Source organism: Mauremys mutica, chromosome 19 (genome assembly GCF_020497125.1).
Source record: "Mauremys mutica isolate MM-2020 ecotype Southern chromosome 19, ASM2049712v1, whole genome shotgun sequence".
NCBI lineage: Eukaryota > Metazoa > Chordata > Testudines > Geoemydidae > Mauremys > Mauremys mutica.
The window spans coordinates 21,640,485-21,655,940 of NC_059090.1; the positions used below are offsets into that span (position 1 = coordinate 21,640,485).

General features: G+C 38.3%; 1 protein-coding gene across 6 annotated transcripts in view; it reads right to left on the reverse strand.

Annotated features, from left to right (window-relative positions):
• The window catches only part of VMP1 (vacuole membrane protein 1), an 87,101-nt gene that overhangs the window by 21,867 nt on the left and 49,778 nt on the right, over nucleotides 1–15,456 (reverse strand). For all 6 annotated transcript variants that reach the window (XM_044993471.1, XM_044993474.1, XM_044993469.1 and 3 more), the window contains one exon: nucleotides 2,652–2,732. In XM_044993471.1, coding sequence (XP_044849406.1) covers nucleotides 2,652–2,732 — 81 coding nt within the window. The remainder of the gene's footprint in view (nucleotides 1–2,651; nucleotides 2,733–15,456) is intronic.

Below are 15,456 nucleotides of genomic sequence, written 5' to 3' on the forward strand. Positions count from 1 at the left end.
CTGCCTATCTTCCCAATACAGTTTACAATGTTAAGACCCTGAGTGACTTATCTCCCAGCCAGAAAACAAAAAGTAGTAAGAATGATGGGGAGAAAGAGAAATGCACGCAGAGCCCCTTGCATGTGGCAAGGCAGGGCGAGGGAGGAGACACAGAGTCCCTGGTATGGGGAGACTCAGGGAGTCCCTGAAATAGAGAGGGATGAGAAGATGGCACACAGGGAGCCAGTGGTGGGAATGAAAGAATGCAAGGAGTCTCTGTTGTGCGCAATGATTTTGGTCAACACAGGGAACAAAGCATGCCTCCCTAGAATTATCCAATGTCTTCCTTGAAGCATTGCCCATGAGAAGTTCATATCATGCTCTCTTTGTAATGTTTTCATAAGCAAAATTCAAAAATTACATTTTAAAAAGGAATTCATCACTTAGTGTACACTAGAGTCATCGGGAATTTCCACATGCATGAAAACAAATAGCATACTGTACGGCACAAGCAGACTGAGCTGATAGGCTAACTCACATTTAATACAATGCACCTTAGTTGGTAATACTGCATCACACTAAGAAAATGACTGAACATTAAGCCAAAGCATTACTAAGTAACATCCTCCCCCCATGTTTACATATGCTCCTGTTTTCCCGATATCCACATTTTACCCAGTCTAACTGCTCTGATAAGTCATCTACCATTTTAAAATTGTTTTTCTCATTAAACAAAGCAGACACATTACGCTATTCGGTAACGTCTCACGAGATAGTGACTGCAGAATGATGAGTCAGACCTGACAAAGGCTTACTAATTTGAGAGCTTTATTGAGCATAATTCAGCTCAGTGATCTAGCTCTACACAAGGGACAGTCAATAGGTGGACTGCACGCCAAATCTGGACTGCCAGATACTTTTGAACGGACCCCTATATCTTTTTATTTACTTTGGGGGGGAGGGGGAAGCGGGAGATATTATTTTCTCAGGAGTCTGGCCCTTGACTATACCTGGATGAAGAAATTTGGACCTTGACAAAAAATAATTGACTGCTTAACAAACTGGAAGGAGTTTGCCACCTACATGATAATGAGGGCCATGCCAGAAACTGTAATCAGATTGATCTTTGCAAGTAAATGTAAGGGCCCTAACTTTTACAAATATTATTTGCCATCTCTGAAGTTCTGGAAGCTAATAAAGAAGCTAGGCTCACAGAGGGTGCAGAAGGATGGCAACAGGTCCGAACTGGGATACGCAATGCACCCCCACCAATAATCACATCTGTCAGCAACAGCAGGGAGACAAAAACAAAAAACCCTGTCTCCCTAACAGCTTCCAGTTTGCTTTCAGAGGGAATTTTAAGGTGCTGGATTAAAACCCTACAAGGTGTGAGACGTTGCTACTTTTGCTTCCCCTGTGTAAGGGTATCACCATAGCCTTTAGCGGAGGTGCTCGAACCAACAGCCCCCTGGTTTAGAAGGCAGGAGGCTGCTAGAGGGCTGTGACTTTACGATTCACTCCCTTTCCTTAGTCCATTTGCTCTCTCAGGCTTCTTAGGGTAGGGTGAGCTGAGGGAATGTCTTGTGGACACATTTTTGGGAATCACTGTGGGTGACCATTTTAATCTGGTTGTGTGTTTTGCATAAACAGTCTTCCGCATGTGGGGGATGTTTCTATTCCTGCTTCTTGTTTAAAATGTAGAAGTGCGGAGAACTATTAGCCCAGGTACGTCATAGACATCTACAGAAATGAAAACAAGGTTTTATCAGGACCCGGGGGTAGTGCCCAAACCAGTCATAACAAACCAGGATACAGGTTCTTTATGACTAATCCCCAGAAATCAGAACTGGTTCACTCTCTACGGAACCAGGATAGGAGGGGCAGGCCTGCTTACACCCTAGTCACAGGACAGTGGGCAACATGGCACGCTCTTGCATTAGACAAGACCGATACAGATTAACACAGAGTCTACTGCCTGCTATGAAGTAGAAGCTTATGGGCATTTAACTTGCTTTTAAGGATACCTTTGTTTACTCTGCTGAAAGCTTCAATATGAGGCACACTGGACCATAAATCTTTCCAATTCTTAGGCAGCAGCAACATCACAGTAAGCATCAGGCTTCACTGTAACAAGCTTTACCATATAACTAACCACCGCATCTTGTGGATAGCAACGGGCCATCCTGAAACTCATAGGGAAGCCCTGAGTTGGGGGGTTGTTGGGGCTTTCTTAAACTTATTAAAAATCTTCCTTGAAAGTATGCATCTCCCTTGTTTTGTTCTCACTGCCTTGTTAATCCATCTCAGTTTTTAGTTTTTGATGAGAGCTGAGACATCAAGGAAACAAAACACTAAGCTCTTGGGGGCAGGGGCCATCTTTGTACTGTGTTTATATACCGCCTAGCGCAATGGGTTCTGGTCCATGACTGCAGCTCCTTCGTGCTTCCACAAATAATAATTACCACCGCCAACATTCCATTCCCCCAACATGGAGAACAGCTCTTGTTTGATGAACGTGAAGATTAAAATTGGGTTGCTAAAAACTAGACCAAGCCACGGGCAATTTAATGTTATTTCACTGCAGGTAAGTAATAAATTCCACACAGATTATTCACATTTCTGTGACACTTCCCCCCCCCACACCCCCAACTTTGTTACTGGAATGAACTTACTGAAGCACAGGCCAAAATGCCAAAGAATCCAACCTTCTGCACCAGGTTCTGGACGGCCAGTTTAGCTCGGGAGGCAAAGTCCTGTAAACAAGGAAGCAGGGCATTAATAAGGATGGAAATGAAATGAAAGCATCTCTAAGCAACATACAGCATATAATTTCATATTCTCAAACCTGTCCTCTAGCGTTTGTATTTTACAAGCAAGTAATTAGAGAGCTGTTAAGACAAGAAAGCACATTTGACACGTCAGGGAACCAAACATTCATCATGTTTAGCCAAGTTGAAATTCTGAACATTTACAGGTACCAGTTTTTAGCTTTTCCTGCAGACATAAGTCTTCCAAACTATGTCACATGGGTACAGATTACTCCATTACAGAATAATCCCTTCTAGTATATTTTCCCTTCCACACCCTTGAGTTGCTGCTTCCACTACTGCTCTACTCCTCATACACGCAGAAGAGGTTAATCCCCGCAAGGCCATCATCAGTGTCCACAGATGGTAGAGGGTACTTTCAGAAGGTGAGGTTAGCACACAGTATTTCCATAATACCTCACGTCTCTACCACTGTGGAAAGACACTCTCAAACCAGGGTCTCCAACAACATGTGCTCCTGGTTGCTACAACAATTGAGATTCTGAGGCCCCATCAAAGTTAATGGCAAAACTCTTACTGATGTTATTGGAGCTAGGATTTCACCCCTGAGATTTAAAACGCAATGAAGAAGGCGATCATGTCAATGTTAAGCCTATATTCCCTCTGCATCAGAGCTATTCTAACCGCATGGAGCCTACCCCCAAAATATATTTCTGTGAACAGTGCCATAATGCATTTAAATGACTAAAGTCTATAAAAATGATAGGGGTGAACAGTTCTGTCCTATTTCCCACAAATTCCTTAATCTAAATGCTTTATCACTAAGAAAAAGACAAGGTGGGTGAGGTAATATCTTTTATCGGACCAACTTCTGTTGGTGAAAGAGACACGCTTTTGAGCCACACAGAGCTCTTAAGAATGGATTTAATTAAGAATGGAATTAATTTAAGACTGCAATGGAATGGAGCTCTGTTTAGCTCAGAAGCTTGTCTCGTTCACCAACAGAAGTTGGTCCGATAAAGGATATTACCTCACCCGTCCTATCTCTAATATCCTGGGACCAACATGGTTACAATCATCACTAATAAGACTGTAAAATACTGATTTCAGTCACTTAAAACACAATAGCTTTGTCATTTAATGTGCTGTTTACTTTCTGATTTTTAAAGTCAGAGAAACATTTGACATAATAAACTTTAGAGTGTCTGTTGCTTTATCAAATAGACAGTAAAATAACTATTTTAAAATCAAAAAGTTACTATAAAATGTAATCCCACAGAGGTAAATTAATTTCATTTAAATGTAGGAAGTAAAACAGAAACCTGCTAGAATATACAATTGTTATTCAAATTAAAACAGGTCTGTTTAAGTGGATCCATGTGCAAAGACATCTATTCAGGCTTGGAACAAACTGTACAATATAAAATGGGAATACTTTGATATTAGGATGCTTAAAATCGGGGGAGTTCACATTAATAAGAAGATTTTGTCAAAAGTCAGATATTATGTATGTTTTTATATTCTGTTACAAAGATTGTTAGACACAACCTCCTTTCATAGCAAGCATTTTGCCTAAAACTGATTATTAACCCCCCTGCCCCTTTCATGGCTAGATATGCTAATGTAATTCAACCTATACATTTTTAAAACTTATTCTCATTATTATAACAGAACCTTCAGAACCATAAGCTAACACATATAAACAGCAAATATTTTTCATGAACAACAGAAGTAAGCAAATGGATGCGATTCACGTGTGCGCACATTTTTGAAGTAAAAAAATTAAATATTTAAGCAACTTAATATTTATTCCACTTATTGTTCACCTTTGTTAAAAAGATCTTTCCTATAACATTGCATCTTTTCTCCAAACTACAGTAAAATAAAACCCATTAATTATGGCACTTTTTAACCAACAAAATTGGAGGATTCTTCGTAATTAACTGAGTTCTTTGAGTTGGAATGATAATTTTAGGTTTAAAGATACCTGCCTGACTGTGAAAAGCTTAATGTTCTAACCTAAGTGTTTTTCTCTTTAAACACAATTATGTCACCATTAAAATCCATACTACAACTTTACTTAACGTGAGTTTTATACTCTGAGAAAAGTTCTTAATTTAGAAATTCTATTATTGTAGAAAGAGCGATCATTGAAATTTTCTGTTTTAAACTGTTTTTAGAACACTTCCAAATTAGGACTAGCAAAAATTAATACTATACATTAAAGAAAATAGAAAAAAGAAGAAGTCAGATTTTTATACCCCCCCAGAATGGGGCATTTAGTGTTTATGTGGATTTTTTAAAATGAGCTCATCCGATATTCTATTTTATGATACTCTAGTGGGAAATTTTGCTATAGAAATAGTAACAACATCTCATATATATACACACCATCTCATAACCCACTATCTACACACTCTATTGACAAATAAAACAGGATAAAATAGTTATATTTAAAACTCCTTCCAATTTATTTTCTACTTTAAGTTTACAGGCTATTGAAACCACACATAGGTTACAAACAAGTGCCCATTCCTGCTCCTGTTTAAATCTTAAGACTCCCAGTGACTTCATTGGGACTGGGACTAAAAATTTAAATTTGGAAAAGTATCTATAAATGTTGCATATTTTTACTCTCATCTTTATGCTTTGAACTTTCTTCCCAAGGGAAAAAAAAAAGAGTCTGAGAAGAAGCAGTTTATTATACTAATTATATGGAAATGCATATTTGAGACATTTCATGGTACCATCTTGCCTTTTAGCTAAATTGAGAAGCTACCGCAGGATTATCAATGCTTTCCACCATTTTATCTTCTATTTTTGCATTTATTTATAAGAAATTATGTTAAGGGGTTTTGTGTTGCCAGACTTTCTGGATAAAGCAACCAGGGAAATTCTAGGCATTAAAGAAAGCAGCTTGTTATACAATAATCACAAAAATATACCTACATTTTAGTCACCAGTGAAAAGTTGTGGCTGTAAATAACAATTGATCTATGAAGTAGGATAGCCCAAAACTTTTCATATGTCAAATACGTTGCTCTTGGTTAGTCTGGGTGGCTGCTTCTCATACTAAAATTTCTTCAAAATTATTTCTGAATTGAAAACAAATATGAAACAGTTTAATGTATAAGCACTTGTAAGAGAAGTGATACATGTGAGGATCTCATTTGCTCAGTACACACACAACTTCCACTAAGGTTAACATGAGTTAGGCATGATGAGCAGAGAGGAAATGAGACCCTTTTAAAATTTCAGTATGATCACACGGCCACCAATAAAAGACGTTAAGAGCAACACAAATGAAGGAAAAAAACAGCCACTCCAATGGTCTAATGAAGATCAACATGGAAATACTGTTTTAAAAGCGTACCTACTGGCAATTTTATTTATGTTGGAAAAAGCCTATTAAAGTATTGTTTTAAAAGCCAATTTTACTTCAGAAACAGAATTTACATCTTTGTTGAAAGGATAAACTAAAGAAAATGCTGCCTTCTGCATAGGAATTTCATAAGATGTTGCTCTAGGTATTTTATAACAAAATTCGATATGAGCATGACACTTTCAGTTCCTATTTTGCCAACTGTTTCACAATGTTCATGGAATTAAAGTGACACTTGCACTTTAAACCAAGTAAAGTTTTTACACAGTATTGTATTAAACTAGGTTTAATACATCTTTAAACTAATTTTATAAGACATTAAAATCCAGGTATGTGCTATATTACAACGGAAGTAGATTGCATTTAATTTTTACTATTATATGTTTATGAGTTAGAATTTGAAACAAACCCTCTAGCAAAAGAGCTATGAGGTAACATTTAGCAAAACATTTATAGAACATAATTATAATATAACTAAATTACAGATAGATTTTGAGTCTATGCTAAGCAGCATAAATATAAATTAACATTTTACTTTAAAGAAGTAAATGCTTAAGCTTTAAAGATGTTTGTAATCTAATACAATCACCTACAATTCAAAAAGTGAACAGCCTACCTTAAATTAAAATATTTTCTTCCAGAGAGGAACAAACATTTCCCATTTCAGAAAGCGTGATTTACAAAAATTAAGGACAATTGTAAAAAGCTCATTTTATTCTTTTTTTGAAGCCTTTTTTCAGTAGTAACAGTATAATATTCCATGTTATAGACAACTTTAGTTATTTACTTTTCATGTTAACTATTTTCAGTTTAAGATTCTCTGTCTCCTGTTTTTTTCATTATGTTTAAAATAAAACTAAAAAAGACAGCACTATTTTAAGTTGGAGTAAATTAAACTCTTTTTATCTGTTTATGGTCTGTACATTTTATACTTTACTCCAAACTAAAATAAAATCACAGCTACATAAGTATATTGGATAGCAATATACAGGTTAGAATCACTATAAAGTTATGCAGTTGCAGTGTTTAGCAGTTTATTTTAATGGAAACAAATGCAGAAAACTTTATTGCTTCCTCAAATTTAATTTGTCAATTTTTTAGAACATCTGCAATAATAAAAAAAACCCTCATAAGTTTCATTTCTCAGACACTACCATCATCAGTTTCACAACTTTTACCTATTTCACAATACACGCGCACAAGAGAAAAAAGACTGATGTTGGGAACAGTTTCTTTTCCAATACATTCTTTAGTGTTTAATAAAACAATTAACTTTCATATAATTAATCTATTTCTTACTTTAAAATAAAGAAATACATAAAGTTCAACTACTTACAGGCAAAACATATTCCCCCAAAATTAAAGAATCTAGACTTTCCTCTCCTCTCCTCTCCGCTACTATGATTCATTCACCCTAACATTACAGTATTTTTTTACTCACTATGTTGCTATCAAAGAAGATTTGTTTTTGGTTTGGGAATAGATTTCCTGTGACTACTGCAAGACAGGCAAGGGAAGGTTAAATGATTATATATTACTTCACTGGGTTAATCATCAGATCATAAGAACTGGAATGGAAATAAGCATCATCAAAAAATAGACAATGTTGAAATACTGAATCACAGGTCTCAGTTGGCAGTTTAAAAAGTTTTGCTCCAGATCTGCCTTTTGTGAAAAAGTGACTTACTGAAGTACAATGTATTGATGCTAACATTTTGTTATTGCAAATTGCAGGCGAACAAAATCAAGGGGAAATTAAAAAACAACCAAACCTTTTGCTTCTCAGCAAGCTTTACCAAGAGGAACCAGCTCACAACCCTACAGCAATGGTTTGTGTATATCTTAACAGACCATTGGCCACTATAAAAATCACTGTTCATCAAATTGTACATAAAGTAATTCTGTCCCTCATCTGCAAGGCCTCGCTTCATTCCCATGGCTTGTTTTGTTTCCATTTTTACAAAATTTGTAGTCACATTTCCTCTCTTCCTTCCTTCGTTTTAAAACATGAGTGTTTCCTTGCTTTTACGAGAAGGACAAAATTATACTGGACGTTAAAGGATTTTCTTCAATGTATTAGCTAAGTAGATGCATTTCCAGCAGCATAAATCACTTCCTGATATTGATTCAGATTTTGTATATATAAATGTGTACACAAAATAGTAATTAGTGAATCTTAAAGGACAGATTGGTTTGGGTTTCAGAATGTGAAATGGCCAAAATTCAGGCAACTCTGTTTTTCTTAATCTTTAAAGCAGAGTCAGTTCACAGCCCCCTGGCAGATAGCTAACTGAAAGTGACTAAAGAGCTCTGACCATTAACAATATGGGGTGGCAGCCAGTAACCCTTACATGAGCAGTCCTTAAAGCTTCAATGGGACCGTTCATGGGAATAAGGTGTAGTCCCTCAAGGGACAACAAGACTGGGCCTATGGTAACCGTGTAACACTGAAGAGAACTCGATCTTCCAACATACTGAGAGATGCAATGAGTCGTGCAGAGTATTGAGATAAGGTGAATAGGCCTCCCTTTCACAAATTTGCGCACGACTTGCCATTCACTTGTGTCCAGCAGAAAAACTGCCACCGTGGTGCTAGGACTGTAGGCTCTGTTTTGGAGCTATGGCTTCCACAAGACAAGTCCATTAAAAAGAGCAGGAAAGAATAGCAGGACCAGAGGTTGGTTCATTAGTATTTGAATGTAGCTATCTAAGACACACAAGAAATCCACAGACATCTATAAGGAAGAATGCTTTTTGAAAACAATTCCTTGAATTGGCATTCACATTTTGACCCAGCACAAGTGCCTCTATCTGCTCATCTAAGTATTTCTAAGCACGTGTCCACATGGTGCGGCCATGTGCGCTATAGGGGTGCGATTTCTGAAGAGTTTACACAGACCAATTAATGTGCAACACATTAGTGTGCATTGCTGCACCTTGTAGACAACCCCTAATACGCCCATCATTATGCTTGTGCCTCTGGATATCACAAAGAAGTTTTATCAAGTGAGAAATAGATATATCGTTTTCCTTAGGCTTGTGAAGTTTACGAGCCTTGTTACAACACAGAAAATGCCAAATTATGAGGCTCTATATATTTTAAATATAATGTTTTTTAAAATGGTTTGTAGGTTCATTTGTAGAGTTATTCAGCAGTTTAAGGCCAAAGGGACCCATTGTGCGACCAATTCGGTCTCAATTAGTATTACTGCCTTATAAAGATCTGAATGGACTAGCCCTGATTATACTCGAGACTTCCTCCTGCAGCTTCCACCTGAAGGGTTTTTGCAATTGCATTCCACCAGCACCTAGGGGGTTTGCCATCATTCCTGAAGTCATTAGGTGATTTTGGAAACAGTGCCTGGAATAAGAACAGGAGTACTTGTGGCACCTTAGAGACTAACAAATTTATTTGAGCATACGCTTTCGTGGGCTAGAGCCCACTTCTTCAGATGCATAGAATGGAACATATAGTAAGGAGATATATATACATACATATGAAAAGGTGGAAGTGCTTGGAATGAAGGCTTGGGAGGAAATCAGTGAGAGAAGGCTTGACTTAAGCAACTGCCCAGCAGGACAGCTTAGCAAAAGAGGGTCTTTAAAGTTCGAACAAAAATACTTGGGGGTATTAAGTACAGGCTTTGCTGTATTTAACAACGAAAGCTGGGATTGTTGGTGGAAGTTTAATGGCTGATATTAAAACAGGAGTAATTTGGAGTCCGAATTCAGTAACTGTTGAGGGCACCCAGCCTCTTCTAAGATCAGGACCTTTGGCATTCCCATCTCCCTATAAAGGCACCTACATAGTCATTACCTATCCCAGTGCTGACCCAGCTGCCTCGCCTCTCAGTATGAGTGTGTAACTCACATGAAGGGCAGTTCTACGCAGGAGTGCATAGACCTCCAAGGTTTGATTTCTAATTGGGTTGTAATGTTCATTACCTGCCAGAAGTTTAAAATTAATTTACATGGTGCAAGATATGATAAAAATCATATAAAGGAGGAGTACATTCTTCCTAAAGAGACATCATATGAAATTACTCTTATGGATTATTAAAATTAAAAATTCTTGATGTCTTACGTGCTGCCTACAAAGACAGAGCTGCTTTTTCATTTAAAAATCTGAGGTATGTTAAAAATGAGCTTCACTATATTTTGTTTCTTCGGGCTTTCTATTCTAACACAATGGAATCAAACAGAATTTATGGAATAAAGACCATTTGTGGTTAAGGCAGTGAATTCTAGAATTTCAGTAGACAGGGAGGGATTATTAACTCATCGGAATAAGATGTTCCTAAATGCAAGAGCATTCAAAGTGCTAGCTATAGGTTCATTTATTATAGCATATACAAGCCAAGAAAGCAGCACAGCAGCTACTATGTCTACTGATTAATACATCATAATCTAGACCTAAAAATGTTGAGACTGGTCCCTGTTTTTATCTGCAAAGTGATGAACTCCCAAAGGCAGCCAATGGTGCATATTACAAACCCAATTCCCAACATACAACTAAAAAGATTGGTGTGCAAATACACACAAGAACACCAGGTATCAGAGAACAGAGTAGAATATTAATTTTGGGAATTTATAAGAATAAAAGGATGGCCTATGTAAACCAGAGTCTAGTATTACAGTTCTGAGGCAGGCAAGATTCTCACTACCTTCAATGGAAATTTTGCTTGTGTAATGATTACAGAATTCAGCCAGTAGCAGGTCAATAATCTAGCTAATACTTGCACCATTCTTTTGCATTTTAGAGGGAAGTTAGAAAAGAGATTTAAATGACAAAAATGGATCTATCCAACATGGTGTCAAACTGCCACGTTGCCAATTCATGTGTACACACTATGGACTTCCTAAAAGGGCCAAAGAGAGAGGAGAGGCACCGATGAGGAGTAGGGAGTTTAGACTGAGTGGGAATAGGCAGCTTAATCAGTTAATGGACTACTGCAAAGGAAATCTGTTAAATTAACCAAGCTGCGGAGCTTCTAATAAAGATTCTGTTCAAACCAATACATGCTGGCAAACTAAAAACCCCATTGAACTATGGAAATAGAAAATCAGCAGCAGAGTATACCAGTGTACAGGCTGCCTGCCCCCTGTACTGTACAGACTGAAGGATACAGAACTACTCAGCTTGTGGCCAAATTGAGTATGTAATGCAGCTGATGGAGAGCTCATAGTTTCCAGACCCCATGGGCAGCCGCTTAAGACCAGAGTTGCTAAATTGGAGTAAGAGAGGGAGAGATTTATTAAAGAGACAGGAAATAGGCACACCGTGGAGTGGGGCCATCTCCAAGCTGCTTTCCTCAATCCTCCAAGTGAGGAAGCCAGTCTCTCAGTGGGAGAGAGTTAAAATGGAATGGAAGGTCAAAGTCCTCGTCTGGGACCCAGCTTCCAGTAGAGGTAGAGGCAGCTGATTCTTCCTCAAAATGCCAAGGAGTTGAGTCCAGGAGTTCAGAATACTGTTGTGAGATGCACAGGCCCTGGTGAATGAATGACCTATCCTTAGACATATCAATAGCTGGTTATCTGGTGACCATAAAAACAGTTTGTGACTCACCTGCCAGGTGTGAAGGTGGCAGATCTCATGACCCATCAAAAAAAAAAATTCCAGTAAGTGCTAGGGAGGGGGATTCTAGTCCTTGTACACATGGTATCAATGAGGCAGTAAAGCGCAGGAGAATGATACTGGAAGCTACATTTAAATTACCAGGAAGGCAGCTTTTGTCCAGGTCCTCTATTGTAGGCGTCTCTGAAATACTTCCAGTTCTATGCAAAGGGACAACGAGATGGGGGAACGTTCAGAATCTGGATGAGAAGATGTTGAAAAGAGGAGAGGCTTAAACATATTTATCACAAAAGGAACTCTTTACAGAAAGGGGGAACCTGTACAAGAGGGATGGGATCCATTTAACAGACATGGAGCCAGAGTGCTGGAACAGAAAATTAACAAGGTTTTGGAGGATTATTTAAACTAGAAATTAAAGGAAACCTGACAGGTGCAAAAAGCACTGAAGCTGGACAAAGGCACCTGCTAGGGATGCCCTAATACAATTGTACAGTGAAGGAGAGAACAGAAATTCTGGCTGAACAGGAGACTCTTGGGTACTAAGGTGATGCAAGCCACATAAGTACCTAGAGAAGAGTACAGGTTTAGAACCGAGGTAAATTCTAGAAAAGTAACAGAGTAATCATACTAAGGAGCCCAAATAAAAATGGGCACTTAGACAAAACAAAAAGGATCAATTTCTATACACCAATGTAAGAAGCTACTAGATAAACTAGAATGACTGGTAATGGAAGAGGACCTTGGCCTAACTACAACACCTGGTTATGAGCTATAATGAAAGGACAGATATGGTCATGGAAGCGGGGAGTTACACAATACCTAAACGATTTCATAGAATCTACTGAGAATATTTTTAGAAGAGGGCGTCCGTGCAGTAGATACTGTATAGATGCAAATCCCAACTAATAAGAATATACATATGGCAATTAAATTACACTATCAGCTTACTGATCAGGAAAAGGACACTCAGTACATGATGTTGAAGGAGATCAAAGAAATAATTAAATAATAAAACAGTAATAAATGGCCAACAAGCTACTAACATATAAAATTATCTATGTCAAAATGTGACAAAGGTTTGGAGGAACAGAAGAACTGGGTGTGTGTTTTAAGAACTATACCAATGCATTTCCGCCAGCAAATCTGCTCACATTAATGCCTTTCATGTAGCTTCCACATTATCTGAAGATACTGCCAATTCACTCAGGATGATTGAACACGGCCTAATTTTGGTGCATCACATATTAAGAGAGAAAGTACCTAAACTCAGTTCCCACCCCTTAAAAAAAAGGGGGGGAGGGAGGGGAGTTCTCTGATGAGAAACACATTTAGCCTTATTGCCCTTACACCACAGGAATTTTGAAGGAGACTATTAAAAATAAAAGGGGCTGAGAGTGCCGCATAGGATACTAATGCTGTTACAGTGCAGGCTCTCAGACATTATAGTGATGAAGGCCATATATAACTAGACAGATAGGTACCTAGGTAGAAAAGGCCAGAACATAATGAAATGAGGTTTTCCTTGTAATGGCCAAGGCAATATATTTGATATTTTAAACCTGCATTTGAGCAGAAATAGGACCCTTACCAACAGTAACCCCTTGTTTGAAAAATAAGAGCTCTCACTAAAATCTGCAGATCTAGGTTGATCAGTGAAATGAATGCTATACAATTTACTGCTAACTGCCTAAGCATAGTAGCAAGAGAATGAAGAGTTCTGTTTTAATTAGACTCTGGCATAAATAAGAGGCTTGCTAAATTTTCTTCATTACTCTGTCCATCTTGGAGTAGGAAGGGTTTGGAATAATTTCCCCCATCCACCAAGCATCTTGGGATAAGGACTAGCAAATGTACTTGTTAACAGCCAGAACAAATTCTTAGAACACCAAAATCCACAGCATCTCCAAAGCCTGCCTTACAAGCCGCAAGATAACAGCAATCCAGCGCCAGTTCTATGGCAATGATCCATGGGGCTGAATGCGTTTAGGTCAGAGCTCAAAGCGAGTAGGAACTCTCACAAACTGAGCTCTGGCACTTCTCGCCAGCTGGATCCGACGCTCTCTCACTTCTGAATTAAAAAAAAAAGTTCTACTGTTTCATTTCAACAGAAAGAAATTATGCAAAGAATGAAACACAATTAAAGGAAACAGTTTAAGGGAAGAGGAAGAAGCATGTCGTTTCAGAGTCTTATCAGATCTGTCCTCTAGTACACTAGCATGTTTTACCACATCCCCAGCCCTCAGTGTGCTCTGCTCCCCATCTCAGACCAGGGCTGGAGCATTACATGACTTACCCACTTCAGCACCTAGCACTTTACATTTTCAAAGTGCTATATAGATATTACATACAATTTAGTATTATTTCACTCACCAAGGAATTAAGGGTACATGGGATCTATACCCAGTTATTCCAGAGGTTCACTTCTTGCGAGAGATCTGGCAGTGTGTGGATTCTGGAATTTGTTCCATGCAAGACAACTAAGCATTTTTTCTATATTTGTCACCTGGTAGAGAAGGCGGCCAGGCCACTGTTCTGGACAAGAAGAAGTCAGACCAGTGTTAAGTTAGTCGCCACTGCTCTACTAATAAACAGGGAAGTATAGAAAACCTGCCAGACGCATTCCCACACATTAGGCAGTGACCCCCAAACCCCATTCTGTCCCCTTCCTCTCTGAATGGGCTTACGTCAATATTGTCTATTGATACTGCATCTGAACAAGGTGGAGGCTGCTCAAACACCATTATATAGCATCAAATTAAGGGTTCATCCATACCAAGGCTACAATCAGATTCCCATGGCCACAGGCAGCTGATCTAGCATGCTGGTGTAACTAGCAGCAGTAGGACATCCTGAAAATCTTGTCTTATCCAAATTTAAAATAAAAAAAAAATACAGGATTTGAGCAAGATCTAGTTATTGTAACAAAGGCTCTTTGTGTCTGGAATGCAGGGAGATTGATTACCTACCCCTGAACGCCCACAATAAGGAAGGAAGCAATTTTGGATAACCGGATGAGCATAGTGTGCAATGCTATTTTGTCCTCAGACAAATCCAAATTTAAAAAAATCACCAGCATTAAAAATACATATTTTATCCCTTTACAAGGAACTCGAAATCAGGGGGAAAAAAACCAAACAAACAAACAAAAACCTCAAAACAAAAACACAAGCAACAAAGACACTTAAATTATTAAAAACAGGCAAACAACCTATTACACAGCTGACCAGCCTCCCTACATGCAAGGGCTCCCCCAATAAGCCTAATCGGCAGAGGATGTATAGCGCTCAGCATATCTTGCCACTTTTTATTCATGGGAAGCAGAAATGGCTGCCAGATGACTTAAAGAGAAGTGGTCTGCATACCACTCTCCTACAAGGGTAAGGATTTAAAAAGTGTTTGGAACAAGAAAAAAATGTAGCCATTTTCTTGATGACACAAGAATTAATCTCTATTATTTATTGCAGGCTCCTACTGGGGGGGGGCGGGGGGGAAGGGCTGGGTGGTACTTCAAGCATCTCCTTTGATCTCTATCCTATACACTGAACATTGGGGTGTTCTTCTGTTTGACAGAACAGACCCTCATATGGAAAGGAGTAGAAAAATGAACTTGCTTGAAGCTTTTATAATCCAAACCATCTTTTAGAAGCTCCTTTTCTGAGGTGTAGCATGTTTTCCCAAATACAATCCACATACAAAATGGGATGAACCTGATTAAAATTAGAGGCGAGTCCTAAAGGAAGATAAGATAAGGG